Here is an 11347-nt window from a genome sequence, read left to right on the forward strand (position 1 = left end):
AACACACTGACCAAGTCCTCCACCTGGCTTTCTCTCACAGAGGTCACCGCTTCTCCTCCTGTTCCAAAGACTGCACCGTTAAGGTAGGGGTTCAAAGATTGTTGAGGTTTCATTCCGGATCTTATTTTCTTAATTTCTGCCAGTGTGAGAAGTGATTGTGTTACGTACCTAACTGTGGGGCTTTTCTCCTCTCTGGTTTACTGGTAGTAATGCTTTAAAGTACACACTTCAGGGCCAAAGCAAGTTCCAACAGGTGAACCTAAAAATAGATTAAAACATCCTGTAAACACAGTGCCACTCGTACTGCAGTTACACGTGTGTCTAAATAATTGATTTAGAAACTCACAAAATGAATGTTATAATAATAATAATTATTTTTGGCACTTCCTGTGTTCTTATTGGATTTTTGGTTCTTCGAAGCTACTTAAAATTAATCTGGAACTGTTGTCAAAGCAACAAGTCCTTAGACCCAAACCTGCAAAAGTGAAAACTTACTGACACTAAGCTCGATCATGACATTTTAAGGTAAACCCATACATTTTCAGAACCAATTTAAACAAATATTTTTTGTTCAGCAGTTTTCAAATCATTTTCTTCTCTGATTCTAAACAAATGTGTAACCACTATCAGCTGTCGTCCTCCTTATCATCTTCTCACTTCTTTCCAAACCTGACCTCTGACTTCTTGTGTGCAGCTATGGGACACAGAGCGGCCAGATGGTAATATCTCGATGGTGCACAGCTCCAGCATGCGGCAGTTTAACTGGGGCTACACCCAGTTCTCCCAGTTCAACGCTGATGACACCCTGCTGCTCGTGTCCGGTGTCTACCTGGGCCCACACCACTCCTCGTCTGGGGAAATCGCTGTCATCAGTCTGGGTAGGAATCAGAAAATATTTTCATAATATTTGTTGTGGGAGTCTTTCCTCAACTAAGAGTTTGTGTGTGTTTCCAACCCATTCTCCATCTTAACACACTGCAGAAAATTACACGCTGTTGTCGCGTGTGAGGAACAAGCCGTACGATGTGTTTGGCTGCTGGCTGAATGAGACCCACCTGATCTCTGGGAACCTGCACTGGATAGGCAACATGACGTCCTGCTCTGTGCTTTGGCTCAATAAAGCCTTCCAGGTGAGACCCAGTGCAGCAGATAAAGTTTCTTAGAACTTATGTCAGTCAAAACTGTCAACTTATAGATAACACACACACGACACTTATAGATAAAAAAAATAAAAAAAAATCCTTCACAATGTCTTTCCTCCTCTTCTTTTCTCCAACAGGATGTTGAATCAGAGAATGTCAACGTAGTCAAGCGCCTTTTCAAGATCCAGAACGTCAATGCCAGCACCATTCGCACAGTGATGGTGGCCCACTGCCGTCGTCATGACAACCCAGACTTGCTGCTGGACTATGAGGCTCAGTCGCAGGCTCGAAGGCAGAAAGGGCAGCAGCAGCACCAGCCCCTCCTTTTTGACCTGGGAACCTCGGGCAGTGACGAAGAAGATGAGGAAGAGGAGGGGGGCGAGGAGAGCCAGAGGGAAGCAATGCTCGGCACTTGCCGCCTTCCTCAGCCCACCATCTCAGGCCTGGACCACGTTATACAGGTGAGCTAGATGTAAAGCTCAGGTATTTTGATCAGTTTTTTGAAGCAATAGTGTTCTTCATTCGGCCACCACTTTTGTACTTCTCTTCCTTCCTGTTAGAATCGTAAAGTAGGGCACACAGAGTTGGCGATAGAGACTCATGTGGCTAAGATGATGGGCAGAGCCCACACAAAGGCCCCTGACCTAATTGAGCCTTCTGAGCCCGGGGAGGGAGAGGACAAAACTTACTTACTCTTCACAACCGGCAGCCTTACATACTCTCCTCACCAGATAGGTAAGATGGCTTTAAAGCTTAAGCATGCCGATATAATATAACAAATTTATGAAACTTTGTATAAGAAAGATTTCACACAATGCTGTCAGACATCTCATGTGGTAGTCTTTGTCCCTTTCCAGGTATAAAGCTAATCAAGCCCGACCAGATGACCACTTGTGGTCCAGTACTCGGGGAAGAGCGGAGTTCATATGAGTTTTTTGATTCCCTGGACCATGTTATTGATATCCATGGACACATCATTGGTATGGGCCTTTCTCCAGACCACAGGTAAGTAAATAATGTATAGATTCAGTATGCTTTCATGTAGAAAATAAGCTATATAGGCTCATATACTGCAATGACGACATCAATGGCCAAATGCTGCAGTGGCTGAATGGGAGCAAAGGATCTGAAATCTTGTGGAAAGCCTTCCCAGAGGAGTGGAGAAGCATATGAATGCCTATGGTCTTCGATGAGATGTTCAGCTATCACATATGGATCTAATGTCACATACCTTTGGCCATGTAGTTTAGTATCAAACTGTTTTTACTGTTTCAGAACCTTAAAAGTCTTTAAAAAAGCATATAACCAACTTTTCAGATTGCGTTGCCATTAGGGGCTTTCCGACCGGAGGGATTTTTGCAGTTCTTAGAACTAAACGTTCCTAGAACACTTTCTTCGTCGTGTTCCGACAGGAAAAATTTGGGGATTTTTAAGTTCCTCTGGCCGTAGTAGCGGACTTTTTTAGCTCCTACTTCAGAGCAGGGTCTTTTCCCTTTTCCTAGGTGTACTTGATTGGTCGAACTTATAAGTCACGCCCACTGCCAACTCAGAACTTGCAGACAGAGCAACAACCAACAACGGGACATTTTTAACAATTTTCACCATCTTATTCATCATTAATTTCATTTCTGACAACGTTTTAGGCGAGAAATTAACTGTTTAGATGTCGAATATAGGCAGTCTTGCGAAAATTGATGCCGAATTGACAATTTGCTTCAAAGTTTTCCTGTTTACCTGCCCCGGCCACTAGCTCGCCGCTCGGCCCGGAATGGCTCAGAGAACCCGCTGTAAGCTGGAGGTCTCTCAGACCGCTCTCGTAAATCAGAGGCTTTTATTTCGCCATTGACGGTTCGTTTGTTTAAATATCACAACACATGTCCATCATAAGATTAACGGGAACCTGTGGTTAACTGTCTTTTCGGAGTTAAACTCCACAAGCGTGTCCTGCGGCTCGCCGGCCAACACACACACGCACGCACACGCACACACACACACACACACACACACACACACACACACACACACACACACACAGAGCGCAGCAGGCAGAGGCGGGGTCTGTTCCGAGTATAATAAAGCCCCGTTTGTATTGAGCAAAACATTACGTGAATTACTACGAGAATGGACGGAATGCGGAACTCGGAAAAGTGGCCTGATGCAGAGGTGCAGGCACTGCTGGCCATGTACGGCCTCCTCCATGCTGCTTTGTTGTTGTATGTGGCGCTAAGGTCTAGTGACGATGCTATAAAGACCGTTGCCGTGCTTGCGTCACTCCCTTACCCCTCCTACCAGTCCCTATGGCCACTTGGCCAGTGGGAATGCAAACGGAAAAAAAGATTTTCGAGGAGAGTAGTTCTTAGAACTGCTTAAAAGTGTACTTTTCCTCTAAAAAGTACAAGTACAATTACTATCTGGTCGGAAAGCACCTATTGACTCCTAAATTTACTTCCTTTCCTTTCATTCATAAGGTACCTTTATGTGAATAGCCGGGCTTGGCCAGCCGGGTGTGTAATCTCTGACCCCATGTCTCCTCCTCCCATTGCCGAGGAGATCGACCTGCATGTCATCGATCTGAAGAGTTTGAGGGAGGAGAGAAGGAGCCTGCGCGCACACCGAGCCTTCACACCTAACGATGAGTGCTTCTTCATCTTCCTCGACGTCAGCAGAGACTTTGTTGCCAGGTAGGAGACCGTCTCATTTTCCAAGAATAGATAGAGCTTTCACACATGCAGCCTTTACCATTAATTTGCTTGCGTTTTAGCATTAAGGTGTCATGTATGATAAGGGAAGTGATACTGCAATGGCGGTAAATTTGTCACCACAATTTGACATCTCATGCCGTAGTAACATCTGTATTCTCATACTGGTATATTGTGTAGACAGAAGCCTCACAGTGCTCCTGTTTTTACATATGATGCCTGTTATTTTTAGCATCTTTCGCTGTTTTGGCATTTGCATGTGAATGGTCACACAGTTTTAAAATAATGTAAACCCGTAGTTGTATGAATGATTGAACCTGCCATCATCACCGGAACAGCTCGGGTAATTAATTTACTCAAGGTTACAGAATGTATTAGTGAAAGCACCTGCACTTACAAGATGTAAGAGATACACTTACTATACCAAATTTGAGGTTTCATTTAGTAGCAAAAGAAGAAGATGGAGATTAAATGTTCCTTTCAGACAGTGAGGTAACTCTGCTCTGTAGGATGACTTTCTCACTGGCCACACTGATTGATACATTACATAATACATTTCTGAAGAGTTTATGCTGAAAAAAACTATTTCAGAATATAAATTATCCACTTGTATGTAGCTTGTATGTTAGCCAAACTCACCCTCCACAGATATAAGTGTATTTGTGTGTGGGTGGATTAGCCTGAGTGATAGTGTTTGAGAGTCTTGGGTGATTTCCAAAGCTAATGAGTGATAGAACTGCCACAAGCCATTGATTAATCATCCGACCACTATCTCTCTAAATGTGCATATGGACGTGTAAGTATTGTTTTAGGACAGACTTGAAAAATGGTATGCTGTATTATTTATTATTTTTATTATATGCTTACATATTTAAATACCACTGAACCCAAAAAATGATCTAGCAAAAATCAATCAACAATGTTGAAATCATTTCATTTTGAAGGCTTCGCTGACTTATCTCTCCACTCTCCTACCCGTAGTGGAGCAGAGGACAAGCACGGCTACATCTGGGACCGTCACTACAACATCTGTCTGGCACGTCTGGCACATGACGACGTGGTGAACTCAGTGGCGTTCAGCCCCGCTGACCAGGAGCTGCTGCTGTCGGCAAGCGATGACTCTACCATCAAAGTGTGGCGCTCACCGCGCATGGTTCGCCTGGTGCAGGCCCCCTCCCGGCCGCTGAGGCCCCGCAGCCTCCTGTCGTCCTGGCTGGGACGCAACAAGAACTCAACATCTGCCAGCAGTGTGAATGGAAAACCATGAGTCAGGAAGGAAAACACTTGCTGTGGGAAGGAAAGTTTGATCCTTTTCTTCTGTGGTGTGTCTATATATATATATATATATATATATATATATATATATATATATATATATATAAAAAAACACTCCATGTATATGTACAGTGTGGTTACAGTCAGTGGTTTTGCTTGAGCTCACAGTGTTGTGACACACAGCAGTGCTTGGTGTCTTCAGCTAACAGGAGATGGGACTTGTTGTGACTCAGGGTTAGACACAAGAGAGTGCCGTTGCACCAACAAAGGACAGAAATCACCACACACTCTGTTGTGCTGTTGTCAGGAGTGATTTGAAATGTTCGCACAGGTAGATAGTGTAGCGCTGACACCTAAATGCACAAGACAGAAGTCCAAACGTGTTACCCAAGACATGGTGTTTGTCTGTTTTTTTTTATCTGTAACATTGCATCTGAACAGGTCAAGACTCCTGTACTTGAGGTGTAAATGTCTTGCAGAGACAGCACCTTATGATCGTGGTTGTTATGTCCTGCTCATCAGAAGCAAAGTTCTGTAACTGAGAATTACTTCAGAACTGTCTTTTCTTATTAATGGGTATTTCCAATTGATGTCTTGAGTATGAAAACCCTAGAAATCCTGTTTTAAGATCATTATAAAACCATTTAAAACCAAAAGGGAAAACATTTAGCTGCATTTACTGCAGTCTGCCTTGGTTTTTAATTACATCACATCCCATTGTTTGTGCCCCAGAAATGATCCATCACTATTCAAAGTAGAATTATTGAGTAATTTAATCAAAAAGAGTTGTTGAGGAACAGTTAGGGGGAAGCATGACTGTGAACAAAAAAATGTTTCTGTAGTTTATTGTTATTTGGGCCTATATTATATAGAAATGTATTTAAACACCCTTTTTCATTTGTAGCACAACATGTAACCCTTTAGTTTTATCAAAAGACTCTCTGACACATTAAGATGAATCTCAGAAATTGATGTCCCCTGGCCATTTTTTAAATTGAAAAATGTGTTTTGTTTCCCAATTATTACATGTTACAAAAGGTTTGTTTAGTTTCCAAGCAGAACCCCACTTGAAGTCTAAAATTCCTACATTCAGTGTGGGGTACCTGGATATACAGACTCTACATATGGGTAACCTAGAGCCCTTCTGAATTCACTTCACAACTTCAAATTTGATATGACATTTAATAAATACATTCAGTAAATTGGCGTTGAGTTGTAATTTTGTTGAAAGAACAGATTGTACAGAAATGTCACTCAATTCTTTAATTTAGACATAAAATATGCTTGTAGTACATCTTAAAAGTACAACAGGATATATTTTCCTTAGTATAACTAATGCATAATGATTTAAAATGTTCATGCAGACCAATATCATCGAGAAGGACAGTGACATTGAGATCTATAGAAAAAGTTAGGAAAACGGCTTCTAAATGTTTGTGTGTACATGGGTTACCCCTTAACTTCCCGTCATGTCTGTAGTACTTCAAGGTCCTTTTAGTTCTATTGCTGAAGGACCAGTATAAAACAATCAAAACGTAATGCAAGGTTTAGGTACTTTACCTGGTAGATATTTATGTTTCAATGGAGATTCCCTGCTGAAGGACGTTGTGATGAATTAGAAAAAAACTTTAATTATGATTGTGGGTCGTGTCATTACCTGGACAAAGTCAACTGGTTGCATTTGCATGTCACATTTTCAGAGAAACCTGTGGGAATTAGTCACTTCAGCAGCAGATTCTTACCACACACTGAACAATATTTCCCATGTTTTGAAATGTGTGTAATAAGTCATGAACTTTCTCCTTGGTTCCCTTTAAAAACTTTGGTATCTGTTATTTTTACTGTAGAGCCATCTTGTTAATCATGTTTCCTGTCTTCTAATGTAATTTTCATCTCCCCTAAAAATAAAACGCATGCCCTGAAATACCAGAAGTCTAGAAACGTGTCAGATTAATATTCTATTCTACTAAAAAATGTTGGTTCTTGGGCCATTTTTGAAGCTTTCTTGTTACTTTTGGTCTGTTTGGCATTGGTAAAAGGGTCAACACAGGTTACCATGGAAATTACAGAGTACGATTGACTGCGTACAGTAAACACATTAGATAGTAATGCTATTGTAGATATTTGTGGCAATTAATAGTTATCTCTAATTTATCTCCACTCCAATCTTATTAAAGGTACAGTGTCTGACTTTGAAACTCCTCGTTGATAGCCATGCTAACATGCTAAGCTAACAGCTTGCTGTATATAACACAGTGGTACTTTGAGCTAAATGTTACACTAGCATGACAACATGCCCCTAATGACAATGCTAACATGCTGATGCTTAGCACGTATAATACCATGTTCCCCATCTTAGCTTAGCCAAGTACAGCTAAGGATGATGGGAATATCATTACTGTAGTTCTGATTGTATTTGGTCATAAACCAAAGTAGTGCTGCAGCCATAGAAATAAAATAAGAACGGACATTTAAATCACAACATTTAAGTCACCAACAGTTCAATGTCCGTTCTACTCTCATTCTTCTATTGCTGCAACTAATGATTATTTTCACTATCAATACTGTAAATCTGCAGATTATTTTCTTGATAAATTGTTTGGATAAGATAAATTATAAATATAAAATCACCATCACAGTTTCCAAAGTGAAGGAAGATTTTTTTTTTTTTGTCAAAATCCCAATTTAAAAAAATGTTTTTATGGGATGAAATTTTCAACAGACTATGCACACTCATCATTCACTTATGTCATCAAAATTTCCACAGTCCACCGGAGAGAATGGACTTTTGTAAAGAAATTCAGCTGTTGAAAAATGACCTTAGTGTTTAGATAGAAACTGACAGCTCTCTAGGGCTTTCCCCATAGGCCCCGGTCTGTCTGCTTTAAAGGTCTCATATTTTCAGGTTCATACTCATATTTTGGTTTTCTGCTAGAACATGTTGACATGGTTTAATGTCTGAATATATCTGTATTCACCCAATTGTCTGAAATTCTCTGTTTTGGTGCCTGTCTCTTTACACCCACCTCCCGAAAAAGCCTCTGCTCTGATTGGTCAGCATTTCTGGGTCTTCCGCATCAGCGATCAACAAGTCTACTACCATCAATGCAGCCGAGGAATGACTGTAACGCACTGTAGCGGCACTTTCTACCTCTACATAGTGTAGTTGTGACATCACAACTGTGCAGATGTTCTGATGGCTCGTCTAAAGGCCCAGTTTCTGAATATGATCTGTGTGCATTTCTTTGCGGATGGAGCTTTTTGATACTATATCAGTATTTATATAGCACCTTGACCTGCTTTATAATAAGAAAGAGATGAAAATTTCACTTTTTACAATATGGGACCTTTAACAACACTGTGCCAGACCAAGCTTGTGCCTCACAACAGGGGACATTTGTCATTTATTCATACAGATCTAACATGAACTGTGGCTATGGTTGTGGTTAAAACACAGTGAAAATACTTCAGTGAGTAGCTGAATGCAGCAACACCGTCATTTTACTGCAACAGTTCTATATCGAGTCGTCATCTGGTTGTTGGTAGTGGTGGCGGGGTTCATTTTCTACACTCTATAATTTACAAAGACCCAACAATTCCACTAATTCCCCCAAGAGCAAGCATTTCGTGCGACAGTGGCAGGGAAAAACTCCTTTTAGGAAGAAACCTTGGGTGGTGGGAAAATGTCCTTTTAGGGAGAAACCTCGGACAGACCCAGGCTCTTATGAATGTTTTCATTCAGTTAGTATTTGAACTTGTAAATATATTTGTAAATAGCAGTGAATGTAAATGGTAGAACCACTATGAAGTATAGTAATTGATATGAACTTCAGACTGTTATTAAAATGGTTATAAATTTGAGTATGTACTAATGGATATGAATTGGAGTATTGTAATTGATATGAATATAAGGATGTAGAAATTAAATTGATATTTGTATTACTGCAATGAATATGAAATGCATATTTTTGTCACTCACTTAGGAAACTTTGTAAATATAAATATTTTTTAAGCACTAATAAGTTCAAATCTGGGAGTCACTAGGTATTCCTGATGTGGAAATGTTATTTCTAAAAAAGAAATGTGTGCACAAATGACATGTGAGTTCACTGAGAGACACTCTCATTGACAAGTGATCATCCCACACCTGGGGACATAGAATGGGAGGAGCAGAATGTTTTTAAGACCATTGTTGTGTTCATGATTGAAAGATTCTTGACGAAGGTTCAGAGGTACCGAAACATTAGTTTTCTTTAATAAATGGTGATGCTGCAAAAAAGTGATAAAAAGTCATAAAGTGATAAGAAAGTCATAGTATAGTATGTCGAAAAAAGTCATAGTACAGAATGTTGAAAAAAAGTCAAAAGTATAGTATATAAAAAAATGGATGAAAAAAAGTCAGTATGGTGTGGCCGGGTTAGCACAGTTGGTTGAGCAGACGCACATATACATGTATAGAGGTTTACTCCTGGATGCAGCGGGTTTGACTCCGACCTGCGGCCCTTTGCTGCATGTCATTCCCCCTCTCTCTCCCCTTTCATGTCTTAATCTGTCCTATGGAAATAAAGGCCTAAAATGCCTGAAAAAATAATCTTTAAAAAAAAAGGTCAGTATGGTAGGTCAAAAAGAGTCACATTATAGTATGCTGAAAAACCTCATAGTACAGTATAGTCATAGTATATTATGCTGAAAAAATATATTATGTATATATATATATATATATATATATACATATATATATATTATGCTGAAAAAGTCATAGTATAGTATGTTGATAAAAAAAAAAGTAATTGTATAGTCTGATGAACAAAGTCATTGTGTAGTAGGTCAATAAAAAGTCACAAAAAAGTCAAAGCATAGTATGTCAAAAAAAGTCACAAAAATGTCATAGTATAGGATGTCAAAAAAAGTAATGAAAAAGTCATAGTATAGTATGATGAACAAAGTCATAGTATAGTATGACGAACAAAGTCATAGTATAGTATGACGAAAAAAGTCGAAAAAAAAAGTCATAGTATAGTATGTCGAAAAAAGTCACAAAAAAGTAAAAGTTTAGTATATCGAAAAAAGTCATAAAAAGTAATAGTATAGTATGTCGATAAAAACTCATGGTATAGTATGTCGAAAAAAGTCACAAAAAAGTCATAGTATAGTATGTTGAAAAAAGGCATAATATATTATGCTGAATTAAGTCACAAAAAGTCAGTATTTTATGTCGAAAAAAGTAACAAAAAAGTCATAGTATAGTGTGTCGAAAGAAGTCATAGTATAGCATGTCAAAAAAACTCACAGTATAGTATACTGAAAAAACTCATAGTACAGTATGTCTAAAAAAATCATAGCATAGTAATTTGAAAAAAGTCATAGTATAGTATGTCAAAAAAACTCAGTATAGTATGCTGAAAAACCTTATAGTACAGTATGTCAAAAAAGTCAGAGTATAGTAATAAAAAAAAAGTCATATTATATTATGTTGAAAAAACTCACAGTATAGTATGCTGAAAAACCTCATAGTACAGTATAGTCATAGTATATTATGCAGAAAACATAGTATAGTATGTCGAAAAAAGGCACAAAAAAGTCATAGTATAGCCTAGTATGTTAAAAAAAGTCATTGTATAGTAAGTTGATAAAAAGTAATGAAAAATTCATTGATGAAAAAAGTCACAAAAATATCATAGTTTAGTATGTCAAAAAAAGTCATAAAAAAGTCATAGTATAGCATGTCGATAAAAAATCATAGTTCAATATGTCAAAAAAAAGTTATAGTATAGTATGACGAACAAAGTAAAAAAAAAAAGTCATAGTATAGTATGTCCAAAAAAGTCATAAAAAGTCATAGTACAGTATGTTGAATAAAGTGATAAAAACTGCCTGCGTGACACCCACGTCTCAGTGCATGCTAGATATAATAATAATAATAATAATAAATGACATTTTGATCTTTGAAAGTATCTAGGTTTTGACATAAATGCAGATATAAATGTAATTTAAAAGAATAATAAATAATTATCGATTTTCAAATATTGCACCTGTCAATACAGAACGAAATATTCTGTAGCCTTTTTGTCGTCAATACTGCCGACGTTGTCTTTGCTGTAATCAAATCAGTATATATTTATGTTTAACATGAAGTATACTACTGCTTGAGTGCAGTACATTTCCAGAACTCTCTACCCATATGTCGAACATGGGTGATCCAAATCATTATCAATGGGAAACATTCATGTG

At 38.5% G+C, this 11347-nt stretch overlaps 1 protein-coding gene across 2 annotated transcripts in view; it reads left to right on the plus strand.

Moving 5' to 3' along the window:
• fbxw5 (F-box and WD repeat domain containing 5) overlaps positions 1 to 7048 on the plus strand; it is a 9355-nt gene extending 2307 nt beyond the window's left edge. For both annotated transcript variants that reach the window (XM_078271475.1, XM_078271476.1), the window contains exons 3-10: positions 1 to 83; positions 695 to 878; positions 982 to 1130; positions 1280 to 1603; positions 1703 to 1877; positions 2000 to 2147; positions 3611 to 3823; positions 4823 to 7048. The exon at positions 1 to 83 is cut by the window's left edge and continues 75 nt beyond it. In XM_078271475.1, the coding sequence (XP_078127601.1) occupies positions 1 to 83; positions 695 to 878; positions 982 to 1130; positions 1280 to 1603; positions 1703 to 1877; positions 2000 to 2147; positions 3611 to 3823; positions 4823 to 5108 (1562 nt within the window). In that variant the 3' untranslated portion in view covers positions 5109 to 7048. The remainder of the gene's footprint in view (positions 84 to 694; positions 879 to 981; positions 1131 to 1279; positions 1604 to 1702; positions 1878 to 1999; positions 2148 to 3610; positions 3824 to 4822) is intronic.
• The last annotated feature ends 4299 nt before the right edge of the window (positions 7049 to 11347 follow it).

The sequence above is a fragment of the Sander vitreus genome, chromosome 16 (assembly GCF_031162955.1).
Source record: "Sander vitreus isolate 19-12246 chromosome 16, sanVit1, whole genome shotgun sequence".
Classification (NCBI taxonomy): Eukaryota; Metazoa; Chordata; class Actinopteri; order Perciformes; family Percidae; genus Sander; species Sander vitreus.